Below are 17926 nucleotides of genomic sequence, written 5' to 3' on the forward strand. Positions count from 1 at the left end.
AGTTTGTAAGTCATTTTTCCACTGTGGTGAATACTCCTCACCTTTCTGCCATGGAAGAGCTAAGCAGCTGTAAAAATCTATCATTAGATTTGCAAATTAGATCTGCATTAATGCCTTATTTAGATTTTTCATGTTAAATCTACTTTTGCATTTAACTTTTATTATAGTATTACCAATAAAATAAATAAAAAAAAAAAAACAAACCACAAAAAACCCAAACAACCAAAAGCCAACATAAAATAATTCAACAGAGGTAAAATGTTTCAACCGGCTTCTAAGCGGTTTAATAAGAAAAATAATTCAACGTACTTAAACAAATTTAGCTTTGTTTAATTTTGAAAAAGAAATATGTGTCAGAATACCAGAATTCCATGAAGAACTGTGTTCTGGTTATGCTTCAACCTACCTGCACTGAATGCTTACAACGATGCAAACCTGTTTCACTCATCCTAGCCCTTCTTTCCTTCCATAAGGGAACCTTTATGAAAAGCCTTCTCAGAGATTTTTCAAGGTCAGCATTTCCACAAACAAGCACCTGCTGCCTGCTATATTTCCTCGTATGCTTGTAAAAAATACTGCTGTTCTAGAATATCCTGCAATGAAATTGCACGACTTCCCAAGAAAACACTCAAAAAAAACCCAAAACCAAACCCCATACAAGTATTCCTTGAGGACTTGAACCGAATGCTTTCAGATTCCTAGTGAAATAAAAAGAGATTCATTTTTTTACATTTTTTTTTTTTACTGATAAACACCTATAGTGAAATCTTTTTTCTATTTTTTTTTTTTTCTTTCAAATGAAAATAATGACACCACTTCTGAGATCTGGATGCAATAATCTTCAGCCCGCACTTTTAATTAAGTGAAACCTGCACTGCGTTATTTAATCCACTGTTCCCCTTTCATACAACCCTGTCTTTGTCTCTCTGTCCTAAATAATATTCAGCAAGAATAAGGATTTTGAGGATAATTACAGTCTGCTGTGCTGTATTTGTTCCTTTTTACCTGAAGAACTTGGGAAAAAGTAGTAAGGAGATCTCTCCAAACACACAGCTTAATTGGCCTATTTATGAATGAGGTGTGGACCCCTGACATCCAATTATATGAGCACCACAAGGTCATCAACTTTCAATACTTGCAGCTGGAATGACTGGTACCAAATGCATTCCATGGTCAGATTCTAATCAAAATTTTACTTACATTTAAACACATAGATGTTAATGAGAAAACAACACTGCACTTGGAAGCTTTTAACTGGGACTAATAATAATTAACCAAAAAAAGGCAACGAAAGTGCAACTGAATATATGCATCCTCCTTTTGTTATTATTTGTATAATAATTAAAAATAATATTTTATGCAAGAATGAAAAATGTGTATTTCAATGTAACACATTGTCTATAGTTAGCTTAGAAGCAGATATAGAAAACCAAAAAACTTCTGAATTGTTTCAGTGTATCGCAATGTGTAAATTACAATTACAGCAGGCAAGGCTAATTACAAGAAAATGACTCAACTTGTAGTGAAATGATGTCCTATAAGAGGATATCACAGTTACAACATTCATAAATTTGTTTGGTTCATTCAATGTGCCCAATAGCAACTTTTAGGCGATCTTATAGCAGAGGTTAAACTCTGCCCTTGTTTATACTGTGGCAAGCTTCTTCTCTAACTTTCACAAAAGCTCGAAAAACCTATTTGTTTTAATAATTTATAATTTAAAATATTCCATGAACATTACAACCTTGCAAACTCTCTGAGGGTGTTAAATGTAGTTAGGGTCATTTGCAATGCTATTTGATCATTACTCAAACTTGGTTCAACTTTCTATGAAATTGCTAGTAACAATTTAATTTTCATCTTTCTATTTATAAGGAGATGTTTCTATACATAAAGAGCCTATACTTTCCCTCAACAGGACATACAAACTCAGTGGAAGAATCTTTGTCCTTTTCTTCTGTCCTTCAGCCTCTTACGTGTTAAACTCATAACAATCTGTCAGTCAGCACTGAGATATTTGTTACTCATTTTCCCTGAAAGGAACACAAAGCCTACTATTACCTTGACTTTTCAATTTGTCAAGAAACACTTGTGATTGCCTCTGACCTGTTAAAGACACATTGCACCGTATGCGCCTATACTCAATGGGTCTCCTTAGCTCACGTCACTATTCTAACTTTATCTCACAGTAGTGAGTCTTTTAAACACTTGCTTTTACTATTCCTTTTGGCAAGGAAATTGAGCTTTCTAGCTTCCTTGATTAATCAGATATTTTTCAAGAGTCTTAAAACTCATGAATTAAAATCATTGTGGCTTTAAGTAAAAGTCTTGAACATTTCCTGTAAAGTAGAAATACCTACAACTTTATCTTGTTATTAAACAACTATTGTGGGATAAATGGGCTTTTTTGGTCTATAGCATAAACACTTCTTTACTTAAAACTTTTAATTTTGGGTTAAAACGTGAGAAGTTGTGCAAAATTGTCTTCACTGGAATATTCTAGGGTTAGGTTGAGAAAACCTTGAAACACATCTATATGTGACCCATATAGTAGATAAATTAGCATTTAAACCACAAGCCAATTAAGTATAAAAATATGTATTTTTTAGGGTCTGGGATAAATTAGCCCCTTCTCTCATATTGCAAAAAACGTTCACAACTGAACTTTTTCTGAGCCTGACTTCTGCCTGAAATTGATTCACTAGATACATTGGTACACTGATAATTTAGCCCATGTGAATATTTGAAAGGCTTTTACCTTCAATTACTACATTACAGTATAACTACCAATATAATCATATAATTCCCCCAAATTACCAATAAAAGAGTGTGCACTAATACAACTGCAAAGGATTGTGACAATTACCATATGATCTGTTTGTTGGGAACTTCAGTGGATGACTATATCACTGTATTTAACAGTGAGTTTTTAGAATCAACAGACAGAAAGAGGAAAAAAAAAAAATCAAAGTCAGTCACCTCACAGAAAATTAGTAAGAGATGTTAAAAGATAATGCAGAGACGGACTGGACCTACCAAAAAACCCAACCCAAACCAAAAAGCCCAAATGATTAAACAAAAAATAGTAGAAAGAAAATGAGCACTCTCCCAAGATGGCACTACAGGAAAATCAGACAGTGAGAAGAATCTGACAGATAAATGTATATTTATATCTGCCACATGTGAAAGATGAATGTTTAGGTAAAAATAAAATTACCTGTAAAGAAAAATTATTTTTATTTACATGTTTTTTTTCTAGCTATCAAAATATAGGAATGGGTTAAAACATCTGCTACATGGATGGAAAGCAATATTCGTCAAACCTCAGTAGAATGCCAGTCTCAGAAAAACTGGCAAGATGATCTGGATAGCATGAGTTTGGATCCATGCAGAGAATGGCAAAGGAGCACAGCCATCCAGGAGGGCCAGAGAGAGGGGAGAGCTCCAGACAGAAATTTACCTGTGAAATAACTTTTCCACGTATCTAAGAATTAGCTGTGAGATCTGGGGAAAAAAAGCAGGTAAATACAATATTCTCGATCCTTATGTTAATGATAACAAATAGAGCCATTAATACCATTCATAGTGATATTTAATTTGGTCATCAAGAACCATCCTGAGATCTCATCAGAGCGTGTTATTACCCTAGCATGGCTACTCCAGACCCAATAAGCATGCAGACCTTTAAAAGAGAAAAGTACTCTCTTGTCTTGCTACTAATCCGTATTAAAAGGAGGACTGATTCCAGCATTTTTCAGTCCTGAAAAAGACAAAATGCAAACAATTTAGAAAACTACTCTTCTTCATCTCTAAAGTTACTTGGCCACAAAGTGGTGCTGACAGTTCTTTTTTACCATGCCAAGCACCTCCAATACACATAGAAATGTAACAGCAAGAAGATAATCAGTGCCAGCAGATATCCCCATTGAAACATGATTTCCTAAATCTGTCTCTTCTCTCAAATCTTCAGGGGGTGGTCCTTTAACTTTTGGGATGGTTGAGGGCCTTTTTCCCCAATTATGAAAGCTTGGTTTTATCTTTGGTCTTGATTGTTGTACAAGACAGCAGTAATGTTCTCAGTGGTTTCACCTCTTAGCAAAAGTAAGATATCAGCTAGAGAACATAATAAACCATTCGCCTTTCTTCTCTCAGCCCAGTCACATAAATAAGGTGATAATCTTTAGATCCTTCGTAGGCCAGCCTGTGAACTATTTCAGCAAATTAATTGTCCTGTTCTTCTTAATGCAACAATACAGGTAAGTACACACATGTGTATTTCCTTTGTGTGAAACAGTTCAGATACCAGAACTTTCCACTACCTTATTCCCTATGAGAACATCTACACTTGCTCTGCACATCTATTATATCTAAACTTTTCACCATACCCTCAAAGCTATAGTATACATATGAAATGTTACTTGAAAAGATTAATTTATACCACTTCAGATCCTAAAACAGAAACCCCAATGTAGTTTAAGACTAGTTTATCAATGTCCTTATTACCTCTAGCAGAATGCCGTTAAAATTGTCATGGCCATTCAGACAGTATGGGAAAGACTCTAACCAAAATCTACTTTTATTTTTGCAGCAAGATAAATAAAATATTTTAAAGCCCCTAATTGCTTTTTGGAAACATGCAGTTTTGGCATGGGGGAACCAGACAAATGACAGCAGACATCAACTATTCTCTAAGTAATGACCAAGCTGCAGAAAAAGCATGTAATTCATTAATTAGACAAGTAAGGTATTCCTAAGAGTTCTTCCTGAACATAAACTGAAATGTTCTTCACAACCATTTCTGTATTTTCTTACATAAACTGATAAAATAGTTACCTGAACTGATAAAATTTCTGATGACTTCTGGAAATTACATCTCGGTCTGAAATTAATGTAGAATATTCACTTTTTTTTATTAAAACATAACTTGGACACTAAAGGGATTAGTGAAGGGAACGTAACCCCAACTGCAGATTTAGCATTACTAGAAAAAACGGATATTGTATTTTTCCTATTGCTAAAGACATTGCTTCCAATATATACATAGTAAAAACTGGTGTCTGCTTTTCTCTCAAGAAAACATTAAAGAATCAGAAATATTAAACAATTACTCAATAAAATAGAGGTGGAAGAATTTTGAAGCACTAATGCAGTTAGTTGTCTTTCTATTTGAAAAGATGGATTTAATTTCTACGCAAAGATTTTCCAATGAATGGTACCATAGCTATGTATTGTGGGGGTTTTGTGGTGGAGTTTTTTCCCCACCAATTTTCCAGGTGAGTCTGGCATTATTTTTATGAGTGTTTTACACTTTTGTCACATATGACAAGTTACTGTCAAGGTATATAATGACTCTTGATTTCAGGGAGAAAGCTGCAGAAAAAAAATCTCATGAGACAAAAATCAAACAAATAGAAAATAATTATGATGACTCTTTACCACAAAATTGCCAGGCAAATATCCAAACGTGTGGTGATCACATGCACATATGTAAAATCTATGCCATAGAGCTCCAAAAAGCAGAACTTGTTGCATGTTTTATAGCAGATTGTGTTGCAAGGTGAACAGTGTCATTTTACAGTGATGCTATCATTGTCCGCAAAGTACATCAGGTTGCACAGATGTAGCAGAGTTGTTATACATCACAATATGCTTTTGGTCTGAATGCAGTGTGAAAACGTATTTTGAGAATTATAGATGATTGCTTTACAGAAAGCTAGATAAATTGCTAGTACTGCATTTCTAAAATCATTACATGTCTAAATATGTTCTTGCCACATTATATTAGATAACTTCACAGGTGATTTGGAAGAAAATAGAAAAGCATTGCTTAATAAAATTTCTAGCTGCACAAAAAGTAGCGGAAGGCTATGTAGTAATTAGGAAAGGTCAGATATAACGATTGAGTACAACCTTTTTCTGAAGTAGGCTCATTTGAACAAAACAGCTGTCTAATTTCAGGCTTATCAGGAATTTGTGTCATTACTGGGGTGAAAAGACTGTATGAAAGTAGTGACCCTGGACAACAGCATCATGCTGTGTGACCAACTGAAATGAAAATTTTACAGGAAAAATGGCTTTGGAAAAGAAAGGAAAAGAAAGGCTCCTCCGTTATTCTGGAATCAACATCTACAGCTCAGTGCTGTAAAAACTAATGCACAAAGCCCCATAACTCAGCCCCTGAACAATATTTGCATTATGCAGTTCAACCTGGCCACTCTTTTTTGCACATGATAACCATAACCAACACGTTCAATAACATCCACTTCAAAAATTTCATTTCCCTCTGCTAGAACATGCTGCTAGTAAGAACAGCAGAAGGCTAGAGATAGGATGTTCTACATCATAATTCACATGGATGTGTAACAAAGATTTTTAACGCTAAACACTTGTAAATGACCTTAAGAAAAAAAAAAAGGCAACTCAGTAAGATGATATGAATGATCTATTACGTAATATATGGGAGAAGAACCATTAGGTGAAACTGTAAGAACAAGTGTTATCGTTCAAAGTTAGCTTCTGGATGGTCAACCATGAAAAGGATTGATTGTTATACAAAATGAAAATGCATATTGCTCTCCTTTCTGCACTTACAGTGCATTTCTAATTCAGACAGCAAATTACAAGAATACCCTTTCAATGTGTATTGTGGGGGATAAACTATCATTTGGCTAATTCTGACATTCAGTAATACTTTAGGAAAATACTTTAGGAAACCTCAAATATTTCTGTGGGTCCCTATTTCTCTGGAAATATCACACAGCTCATTCATTTGTTATTTATATTCTGATTTTTTTGTGCCAAAGGTCTGTTCAGGCTTTGCAGCAGAATTTAGCTTTTCATACTCATCTTCCTCAGATGAAGAAAATGTGTTTTTTGTCTTGGTGCTTGGAGAAGCATTACAAATGTTATTGTATTCTTCTTACCTGACAACCTTGAAGCAGTTAAATGTAAATTATGCAAACAGGCAAACATGATATGATATTTAACTACAAAGCTTACAAGGAAACATAACTGTAAACAATCTTAAACCTGTTAGTTGCTATCAACACAATACCCTTTTTTAAGCAGATTTTTTTTTTTCTACAGGAATGGGTTTTGGGCAAAAAAAAGCTTACTTGATCATCTGGGTTATCCAAATCCAACTGATTGAAAATGATACAGTTAGGGATGATCCTGACCCAACAACAGCACTTACCTGGTAAAAGCACAACTGAAATGTCTAAAAAAAGGTTCTAAATATATGCAATTTACATCATGCAATTACCCTTTTTTTTTTTATATCAACATTTTCTTTAATCCCATCTTGTTTTTATAAGTGATGGTAATTAATGGATTTATTCTCTGGAAAACTGATATTCACAATGAAAATAATATTTTCAATTATTTTTATTCCCAAGAAATAAATGGGCAAATACCTCTTCCAATCACGTACACAGCTCAGTGACAATGAACTATGGTAGAACTGGCTAGCTTTTTATCCTTTATGAACATTAAAATTAGGTAATATTCTAACAAAATTGCTTTTCTTTATTTTTGCAATATGGTATAATATGTAAACTACCAGTCTGGAACTTGATCACTGAATTGAAAAAAAGCAACATAACAACATCAAGGATTACTCTTCTTTTACCTTATCAATAGCTTTTAAAGTTTTAAGTGAGAAAAACACTGAGACACATGTGGGCTTGCATTAAAAGAAGCAAAATTAAAAAATACTCATTTAGATACACAGAAATATGTATCTTATGTACATATACCATGTATCTACTCCTTATTAAATGCCTGAGTTCACACTTTGCTACTCATTTTTAAAGTTGCTTCACCAATCAGTGATATTTCTTACTTTCACTTTCACTTCCATTTCGTCAAGCTCTTGAAGTAACTCTTCATTTTCCAACAGGGATGAGCCTAAGTTTTGCTTGTGAAAATAATCTCTGATGTTTTTATTGTACCAAGATGTTACCTAAATAAATAGTAAAAAGAATTCAGTCAGTGAAAAATTTGAGAAGCGATTGTCCATTTTTTACAATATCTATGAGACAGTTTCATCTACAAAAGAAGCCCTGATTTTAATTCCTTTCAATTTTCATTCCTAATGTTCATGCTTTTATCAGAATGCTTACATTTGTATTATTTAAATGTTAATAAATGCAGAAGGAAAATATTGTGGTCAAAACAAACACATATTGTAACATATGTAACAAAATAGACAAAAGTGTATTCATCAATTATGACCAAATTATGAATTAAAACAGTAAAAGAAAAATCAAGTTATAGTCACACATGGAATAAATGTATGTTTTATAACACAATAAAAATATTGTATGTTTTCCCTAGAATCACATTGACTTAAAAATTTCCCTTTGCTTACAGTAAAAGACTATAGGTACTTTTGCAAGAATATTTAAAAAAAAATAAGAAGAAAAAAAAGACCAAATAGGCTTTATGACCTCTCCATAGAACCTCTTCATCCGTGGCTTGAAAAACCCAGTTAAGCTATTGAGATAATACTACAAGGAATAATCTTTAGTAGCCTAAAAAAAGAAATTATTACATCTTACTAGACTTACTTCAGCAAGTATATGCAGCAAACATATGCAGAATACAAATATATTTTCTAATTGCACAGAACAACTTGCATTTATTTCTGCTTGATTCACGGTAGGTACCTCTCACTTTCTTTGCAAACAACTCATGGCAAGAATTCCTCAGCGAAGCTTTGCATTTTAAAATATTAGTCGGAACATGCTATTAGTATCAAGGAGACTTCCCTCCAATCTTTTCAGTCTGGAAAATCACCACTATACTGAAATTGTACGTGACATACTAAGAATTACTTTGTACTAGGTACTACAGCTTTTAATAGCACACTACAGATCTATTTTTGTTTCATCTGCTCATGTGGGACCTATTTTTAATAAATTTAGACAATACAAAACATGAAAGAACCTTTAAAATGTCTTGGAAGCATTTTCAGATACAAATAAAAAATGGGGCACATTATCTCAGAGGTTCAGCAGAGCTAGGAAAGTAAACAAATTATTTTACTACTGAGCCTTCATTTCTTATCCTCCAGATGAGAACTTACTGATTGAAACATTTTTCTTGGAAGCACATTTTCACACAACGTTTACTATGGGTCCACCAAACTACAAATGAATGGAATGGACAATAAAAACTGTGCTAAAAGGGAAAGAAAAATTTCTCTGTGAATTAGGACTGTTCTTTGTATCATGTATCTGCTTATCAAAACAAACTAGTATTTCTGTAATGCCAGCCAGAGGAAAATGTAATTCTTTAACCCTGTGTTACCTGTTACCACCTGGCAATATTTCTTTCCATTACAGCGAGTTTAATCAGTCGGCTTCCACTACGGCTAATACCTCTGAGGGATTTCAGTTGTGCTAGCTTAGCTCTTAAGCAACAGCTGGGAATATTTAACTGCTTTTTAAGAAACCCACAGAATCTTACTTTCAGTGATTTTGGTAGAGAGATGGGAAAGGAGAGGAGGTTAATATACCTGTTTGAAAAAGACAGTTGTTTTCCTTGATGGGTTGAAATCTAAAATCACTCCTGTTCTTCAAAAATTAGATTTTTCTCATTCATTTACAAAAATTATCTGCTCTGTTTGCCATGAATAATCCATATCAGAAATCAAAGGCTCTTCAACATTTTTCTCATGTTGCTAAACTGCTCATTTTGCACTGATTATGGTCCAGGTGATTTCAATGTTTATAGTCTTCCACTGCCTTTCTACATTTCCCACTGTCAATTCAGAAGCAGTAAGTTTTCCAACAAATAACTGCGGGGTAGGGAGGAACGAAACCAACAACTTTCTGTGTTAAGTATTTCTTGCATGCCCACACTACCTGTTGCCTGTTCCATTGAGTCCAGGTCAGCAAACCAGCCAGCCAGCAAGACAAAACTCAAGCCCTAAACAGCGTACTTACAGTAAGTAAATGGAGACCAGTAGTGAGTGGCATTCCTCAGGGGTCAGTATTGGGAGCGGCACTGTTTGGTATCTTTGTCAGTGACATGGACAGTAGGATCGAGTGCACCCTCAGCAAATTTGCTGGCAATGCCAAGCTGTGTGGTGCAATCAACATGCAGGAGGGATGGGATGGCATCCAGAGAGACATGGACAAGCTTGAGAGGTGGGCCTGTGCAAACCTCATGAAATTCAACAAGGCCAAGTGCAAAGTCTTGCACATGGGTCTGAGCAATCCCAAGCACAAATACAGGCTGGGCAGAGAATAGACTGAGAGCAGCCCTGAGGAAAAGGACTTGGTGGTGTTGGTTGATAAGAAGCTCAACATAACCTGGCAATGTGCACGCACAGCCCAGAAAGCCAACCATATCCTGAGCTGCATCAAAAGAATCATGGACAGCAGGTCAAGGGAGGTGATTCTGACCCTTTACTCCACTCTGGTGAGACCCCATCTGGAGTACTGTGTCCAACTCTGGGGCCCCCAACAGAAGGGCATGGACCTACTGAAGTGAGTCTAGAGCAGCACCACAAAGACGATCAGAGGGCTGGAGCACCTCTCTTACAAAGACAGGATGAGAGAGTTGTGTCTGTTCAACCCAGATAAGAGAAAGCTCCAGGCAGACGTTATAGCAGCCTTCCAGTGCTTAAAGGGGGCATACAGGAAAGCTCGGGAGGGACTCTTTGTCAGGGAGTGTAATGATAGGACAAGGGGTAATGGTTTTAAACTGAAATAGGGCAGATTTAGACTAGATATTAGGAAGAAATTCTTTACTGTCAGGGTGGGGAGACACTGGAACAGGTTGCCCAGGGAAACTGTGGCTGCCCCATCCCTGGAGGTGTTCAAGGCCAGGCTGGATGGGGCTTTGAGCAACCTGGTCTAGTGGGAGGTGTCCCTACCCAGGGCAGGGGGGATGGAACTAGGTGATCTTTAAGGTCCCTTCCAACCCATTCTATGATTCTATGAATCACTGTATTTGAGTGGCTGATGCTTTACTTACTATCTTAAATCTCAAATAATATTTTTAACATCACTATGTGAAGGCATCACCATGACAATACAGATCTGTCTTGCTTCATCTGTGGGACATTTCAGTCTCTTCATAACAACACTACCAAAACTCTTCCCCAATCCCCCATGTATTTATCTTCACAACATTGCTAGTGAAGCATCCTTGGCTAATTTCATAAATAACAAGTTAAAGCAAAATGGGACCACGGACGCATTTTTAAAGAAGAATGCAGCACTTCAGTTTAAAGTCTGGGCTTTAGTGTTTTTTCTATGACCAAGTACAGCCTTATAAAGAAGAGGAATGATAAAATAATCTTTTATGGGAAAAAAACTAAGTATCAGTATGGCATTGTCCCAGAGTAGATACTAGGGGCTTGTTATATTTGTGAAGGACTGTAAAAGACCCTGGAAATAGAAAAAAAAAAAAAAGAAAAAACACGAAACACCACTAAATGTGATGTATACCAGTCAACAAAAGCATTTCAAGTTCCAATATATTGGAACAGGCTTTTTCATTTGTGATATTTCTTGCCAATGTAGACAAAAGCACTGTACGCTTTTATCAGCCTCATTTTTTTGTTTTTATAAGAAAGACTTTGTTTACATGATCTTCCCAAATGCAGAAGTTATTTAGAATTTAGCTAATAAGAGTAATCGTTTCCATTTTGAAGGGAATGTTTGCAATTGTGAGATATTAAACCAAAGTAATCCATATAGGTACGTGCATACTTTAACAAGATTATGTATACTCTCAGGAAATAGTACGGCTGACCAACAATGGAGTCAGTTTGACAGGATGTCAGAAACTCATTTGTTTTCAAGATGTGGGGATTTTTTTTACATAAGATCAAACCCTGGGAATCCTGTGAGTTGGCCCATACATGCAAAATTAGTAAGGGGAACTAAGTTATCACTATCAGGAGAAACAGAACAGGAGATCAGAAATTTGGAAATACATAAAAGGAGAGGCAATGGCCATAATTAAGAAAGTGGCAAAGTCACTGGTACCACGATTTCATCAGAAGTAGCTAGCAGAGAAGTAATCTTAAGTTGATCTTATTATAGAGTTTTGAATAACTTAAACCCATTTAGGTCTAAATGTCTTAGCAATCATTGTAAATACAATTTTTTATATTTATGAAGAAAGCCTTCACAGAATGTGCATGGAATCAAACATGAAGTCGAAACTTCATAGAGGAACTTCGTACAACGTTTTGATGATTCAAATAGTTTTATGCATTAGATGACAATCTGCAGATTTGCCTCCAAATTGCCTGAGATTAAAAACTCCATGTTTTCATTCTAGCCATCAGTAGCAGCACTATGCTGAGAACAGTTATTGGGGAAAAAAAAAAAAAATCAGCAAAGAGCACACCACCAGCAGGCATAGTCCATGTTAAGACAATTCTCTACACATTAGCTACGACTGTGACTTATACCAAGATAGTTTGTTTCTCATATATCTGTCTAGATAGCAAATGTAGGTGTACTCACCTGTCCTTTGAGTTTTACTCACCTCTTATCGCTGCCCTTGATGTGACCAAGTACCATGAATAATTTTAATTGTCCCATATATGCATAATTGGATCAATTAAGAAAAATTACTTTCATAAATCTTCTTCCAAAGGTAACTAATTATGCACAAAATAGGCCAATCTGCCTCTCATTTTCATTAATGAAAGAGATTATCAGAAAATATGATGCTTACACTTCCACAAAGGAAGGTCAAATACCCCTCTCTAAGCATAAAGTAAGTATGCTTACACATATTGAAAATATTGAAAAAGAAACATACTACATGTTACAATCATGACTATCAGATCATCACATTCCGATTAGAGGTCAAAGGAAGGTGCTGCATTTTTAGTCCTTCAGAACAAAGTAGTAAGCGGTGATCTTTACTGCTGCTGGCTTTTCTTTTAAAAAAGCAGCCCACAAATTTCGCAGCCTTCTGCATTAGAGTCATGCCTAGCGAAACAGAAGCAATACAAAGAGCAAAAATACGCTCTTAGATATTACACAGCAGAACTCATCTCCAGTACTTTGCTTTCTCTTATCCCCTGAACTCCCATTAATGTCGGTGGGAGTTCAATATGCTGTTCTTGCATATGTAGCATCATGAGACATCAAGAGGAGTTCACTCCATGTAGAGATTGGAATATTAGTTTTCAGATGTGATGAGAGGCTTTGCAAGTTTAATTTCTGTCATCACTCAGAAATATATACATAATGTGTCAGAGGCCAGAGATAGAAATTTAACATAAAGTCTGTAAAAGTTAATTTTCCAGTGTTTCTATTTACATGTGAATATATTATTTGTCCATGATGCATGAAAATTAATTGTCCATGTATGTACAAACCATACATTTTACCAGGTTTGACTCTAATGCGGATACTAAACAAGTATATTCTGATAAGCATGATGTTAAAAACTATTTGACTTTGTCCCTCCATGTGTACACCAGCCTCAAACCGGATGCAGGTATGAGCTACCAGGTAGTTAGACACTGGCCAATCTCTTCAGATTATCAGGAAACTTGCCAGTAGAAAACTGTTTCTATACTTACTCTTTGTGATGTGAGCACACACCCGAGAGGAAATAGAAATATTCACACAAAAAATTCACTTCACAATATTTACAATCTAATCTAAATTAGGGTGAATTCTAGCTGGTTACTCCCAAATATTTATCCCTTATGTGATGAGGACAAGTAGAATTCTCTGGTAAATTTTATGAAATCATGACATTCACATCTTAGACAATGTAAATTTTTTTCTAATTTTTTTTTTTAAATAAGTGTGCTTGGCTCCAAATTTATCCCTTACTTTTCAACAACAAGCTGTTTCTGAAATGTTCCCTTTTTGAACGTTCCTCCATGTTCGTATACTATGGAATAACACTGATGTGATCAGGTTAATTGTAGTAATATCTAATACTTCTCAATGTAGAGAAAGGATCATTTTTCTAGATGAAATAGGACATATTTCCAATGTAGTGAGTTAGACAGACACTGAAAGTTCAGCTGTAGCTGTTGTAAATTTATTAGAATTTGAAACAACATTTCTTTTTGAGGAACTTTCTTTTATGGTAATGTGGTAATACTGAAAAAAAAAACAACCCAGAAACAGCAGCAATAATATGCGTGTAAGCAAACACTGTATGTTTTCTAATGATTTGCAGAGACACAGATACAGCCCTCCTATATTGTAGTCCTTGTTTTTCAGTATTTTTGTCACCTTGTAGTTATAACTACATACTGAGATTATGACACTTGCATAAGACCATACTATTTTTATCTGTTTGGGAGGTTTTTTTCTATCTAATCATTAAATAAGGAACTCTTGCTCTATTTCTGGCAGCTACTGATATTGAGTGCCCCAGAAATAAGGCTGTCGGCTTGCTTGTGTACCTTAACTATTTTGTTCTCTCTATGTAAAATTACAAAGAGTTGTGCTTGTTAAATAAGGTGCTTCTCATCTTAAAAAACCTCACAGGCAAAGTTAGTGCCTACAGAATAGACTACTGCTAACAGTTTCTAACATTTTCCTCTGATACAGGAAGAAACTTTATTTTGGAGGCAAAGAAAGAAACTTACGGAGGTATCACAATCAGGACTCTACTGTCAGAGGTCCATACAAAACTTTAGCCTATTTACAAAACACTGAAAATAACTCAGCTTTACTCTTGTTAGACTTTGGCAGTTAAATTTGCATAGGTTCCTCCTTCTCAGCATACTTATATCCAAAGAGGTGGAGCAGGACTCTCCCTGTATCTTTTTTCTGACAAGTTGGTGAAGTTACGTGGCATTTCTCAAGGAAAATGAGTCTTACATTGCAGAAATTTCTTTGATAATGTGGAGCACAAAGAGAGAAAAGCTATCTGATCCAAATGCTGGGAGATGAGGAACGACAAGGAAAACGAGCAGTAGGACTGGAAAGAATAAAAAGGAAGAGTAAGACTTAATTGTACCACAGCTCTGAAAGGAACGTACAAAACCAGGTTGTATTTGAAAATCAGTAAGAGATGTGAGCTAAGTGGGGAGAAAGAAGAAGAGAGAGAAACAGGTTGCAAGTGTGGAAAACCCGCAATCACTACAGTGCCCTAAAGAATTTTGATTTGATTCCAAGAACAAAATACTCCTCTGCTTTCAGACACACCAACTGGCTACCTATGTTATATCTTCAACTAACCAGTCCAGAAACAGCCTGCTGCAGTTGTGATTGCTGTTATCAATTACTGTTATTGCTCATGTGCCTAGAGGTTTGTTTGTGCTGGGAATTCAATCCGAAAGAAATCTAGTTTGGTTTGAAGTACCACATTTGATAACTTACAGGAGAGACCCATGTAATGGAAATAGTGCTTTTGAAGACATTAAAGTTCTATTAAAATAAATTATTAGGATGTTATAGTTACAAAGTCAAATATTCAAAGGTTACAATCTCAAATAGAAGTGGACCAGGGTTATTGGCCTAATAAATATATTTAAGTTCCTTTTCTGTTATAGTCTCCACTGTAAAACAGTTGCTAGACTTTTTTTTTTTTTATTGTGACTTGCCTTAATATTATCTGTCTTACCTGGTTCTCTTGTTGATGCCACAAACAAATTTGCAGAACCTGCTCCAGTCCTTGGCGCTGATGTTTAAGAAATCTGTCCAGTTGCCGTCTCCTGTCTTGTAGCATTTCAAGGAGATTGTCAATTTTCAAGCAGCTGCTGTGGGCTCCCTGAATCAGCTCCGGATTTGCATTTGGCCCCTCACACTTGAATTCTTCTATGAATTCAGTTAGCTCTTGGCTTTTGTTTAAAAGCGCAAGTGACCTCTCCAAAAGCTCTGTAAGAATAGAATTTCATAGGGAAAGAAAACTACGTGTTTTTTAATTCTGGTAGCATATTTCAAGTACTACTCAAGTATTTTTAGAACTACCTATTATTTACATATATAAGCATAATGCATTTTCATGCATTGCATGAACAAGTTGTGAATGCTTACTTTAGAAGGTATATCTCCTAAGATATTTCAGTTTGGACAGCTGTTACATAAGCCTAACAAAGTATAACTACATATACACATACATATATGTACCTACAATGGTACATATTATACACACACATAATGGTGTACTGAGAATCATTGAGACAAAATCCATAACTGATATAGTTTCCTCAAACCTGACCTCTTTTTGATGTTTTCCCTATCCTCAGGTAAGCTGAAGAGAAATTTCCTACCCTGCTTTTTGCATGGGTCAGTAGCCTCTGTAGTCTTTCATTAGTAATGCAAGCAAAATTTAGGTCTTTATGTCCCTTACAGAAGTTGAAATAAAAAGTACTCCTGTCTGGGTGCTGTTATAACCTTATGACTAAGTCAATAATATCAGGAATTCTTACCTTCTTTCAATAACCTCTACCTAGATACATTCAGGGTTAAAATTCAGTGGACTAGTACGCTTTAATGTCCTACTAGTCATGTGTCTATCTTTGTTACAGCTCCTTAAAAGCACATAGTACAAAATTTATTGAACAGACAACGATCAGTGTTTATAAGTCTTTCAAATGAAAAGGGAAATTTTTTTTAGGTACGGAATGAGGAAGAAGAGCCAAGCCAGAACAACAGGCAAGGTAGGCATGAAGAAAAGTATAAGAAAAGAACTTTTGCAAGGATCTGTTAGTGAAGCAACCAATAACAGGCAGCAAACAGCTGAAACATTCATCTTCCCATCTGAGTATGTGTACTGGTAACTCAAGGCAAAGCACCCTAAATCTCCACTTTTCATATGGAGAACCTAGGGAGATAGAGATGCGGAATGTCTCCACTTCTCCAGCCACCAAGGGCTAACAAGAGAGTTTAGTTTCCATGAGCTCACTGCAACAAGCCTGCCCATTTTGCTTCTTGCATTACAGAAAGGTGGTATTAATCCAAAACGTTCCATTTCAGTCCATCCAAAATGAAATACATATAAAAATAGATAAATGAGGATAATTCCTGTGTTTTCACCTTTTTTATCCTGATTTGAAATGTATTTGTTTCAAAACCACTTTTTTTTTTTTTACTGGTGATAAACATTTGTGATAAACTACTCATCACAGACTGGTAGAGCCAGTACTTTGTAAAGGTCATATTTTCAGCCACCTTACTTTGGAGAGGGTAGATGGTATCCCTCCCACAGAATGCAATACACACAGTTTTTTATCAAATAGCCCAATATCACTTTCACAAATTTGATGTGATTAAGATGGATTATGAAGCCAATCAATTGCAACCACTCCTCAATCTCAGAAAAAACAGTCTTTCTCTGGCAAACCATTTCATCTAATTCTTGCAGTTATATATCCTCCTTTCAGCAAAAAAATTACTGCCAGATACTTCAGATAAAATTGCTGCATAATGAGCACTTTGATCCCATGAAGATCGAATTGGAAGCCCCAAAACCCATATTAGAATTACCCAAGTTCAATTCAGTCTCCTGAGAAGAATACCTGCCATTAAAGGCAGCTAAAAATATTTAAGCTGGTACTCCACTAGTGAATAATAAAGTATAATTATGTTCTGCCAGTTGTTAGTAATCTTATAGCAAAACTTGGTTAAAATTACAAAGATGGAGTCTTAAAATTTTATAAAAAAAATACAGAATAATATGGAATTGCAAAGGTGTCTGAAGTAGCCACACAGTGAGATTGATCTTGAGAAAATTTTTTTTTTGCCCTTTTTGATCTAAGAGTACTACAACATGGCAGTAGGTGTTTCATGTGAAAATTTGAATGAACAAGAAGAGGTCACATGGAAGAATTTGTCTAGGAAAACGTATGTGCAGGAAAGTTGTGGTGGAAGCGGAGAGGGCCTTTTTTCCAAGAGTGTTACAATGGTAGCTGCAGACTGTATTGGAACAGACTGGACAACACAATGGGGAAGTGAAACACAGCCCCACTCCTTAA

At 35.5% G+C, this 17926-nt stretch overlaps 1 protein-coding gene across 2 annotated transcripts in view; it reads right to left on the reverse strand.

Moving 5' to 3' along the window:
- Positions 1-17926, reverse strand: part of CCDC141 (coiled-coil domain containing 141) — a 101621-nt gene that overhangs the window by 55746 nt on the left and 27949 nt on the right. For both annotated transcript variants that reach the window (XM_063341871.1, XM_063341872.1), the window contains exons 6-7: positions 15574-15827; positions 7844-7963 (exon numbers count right to left, since the gene is read on the reverse strand). In XM_063341871.1, the coding sequence (XP_063197941.1) occupies positions 7844-7963; positions 15574-15827 (374 nt within the window). The remainder of the gene's footprint in view (positions 1-7843; positions 7964-15573; positions 15828-17926) is intronic.

The sequence above is a fragment of the Chroicocephalus ridibundus genome, chromosome 7 (assembly GCF_963924245.1).
Source record: "Chroicocephalus ridibundus chromosome 7, bChrRid1.1, whole genome shotgun sequence".
NCBI classification, from domain to species: domain Eukaryota; kingdom Metazoa; phylum Chordata; class Aves; order Charadriiformes; family Laridae; genus Chroicocephalus; species Chroicocephalus ridibundus.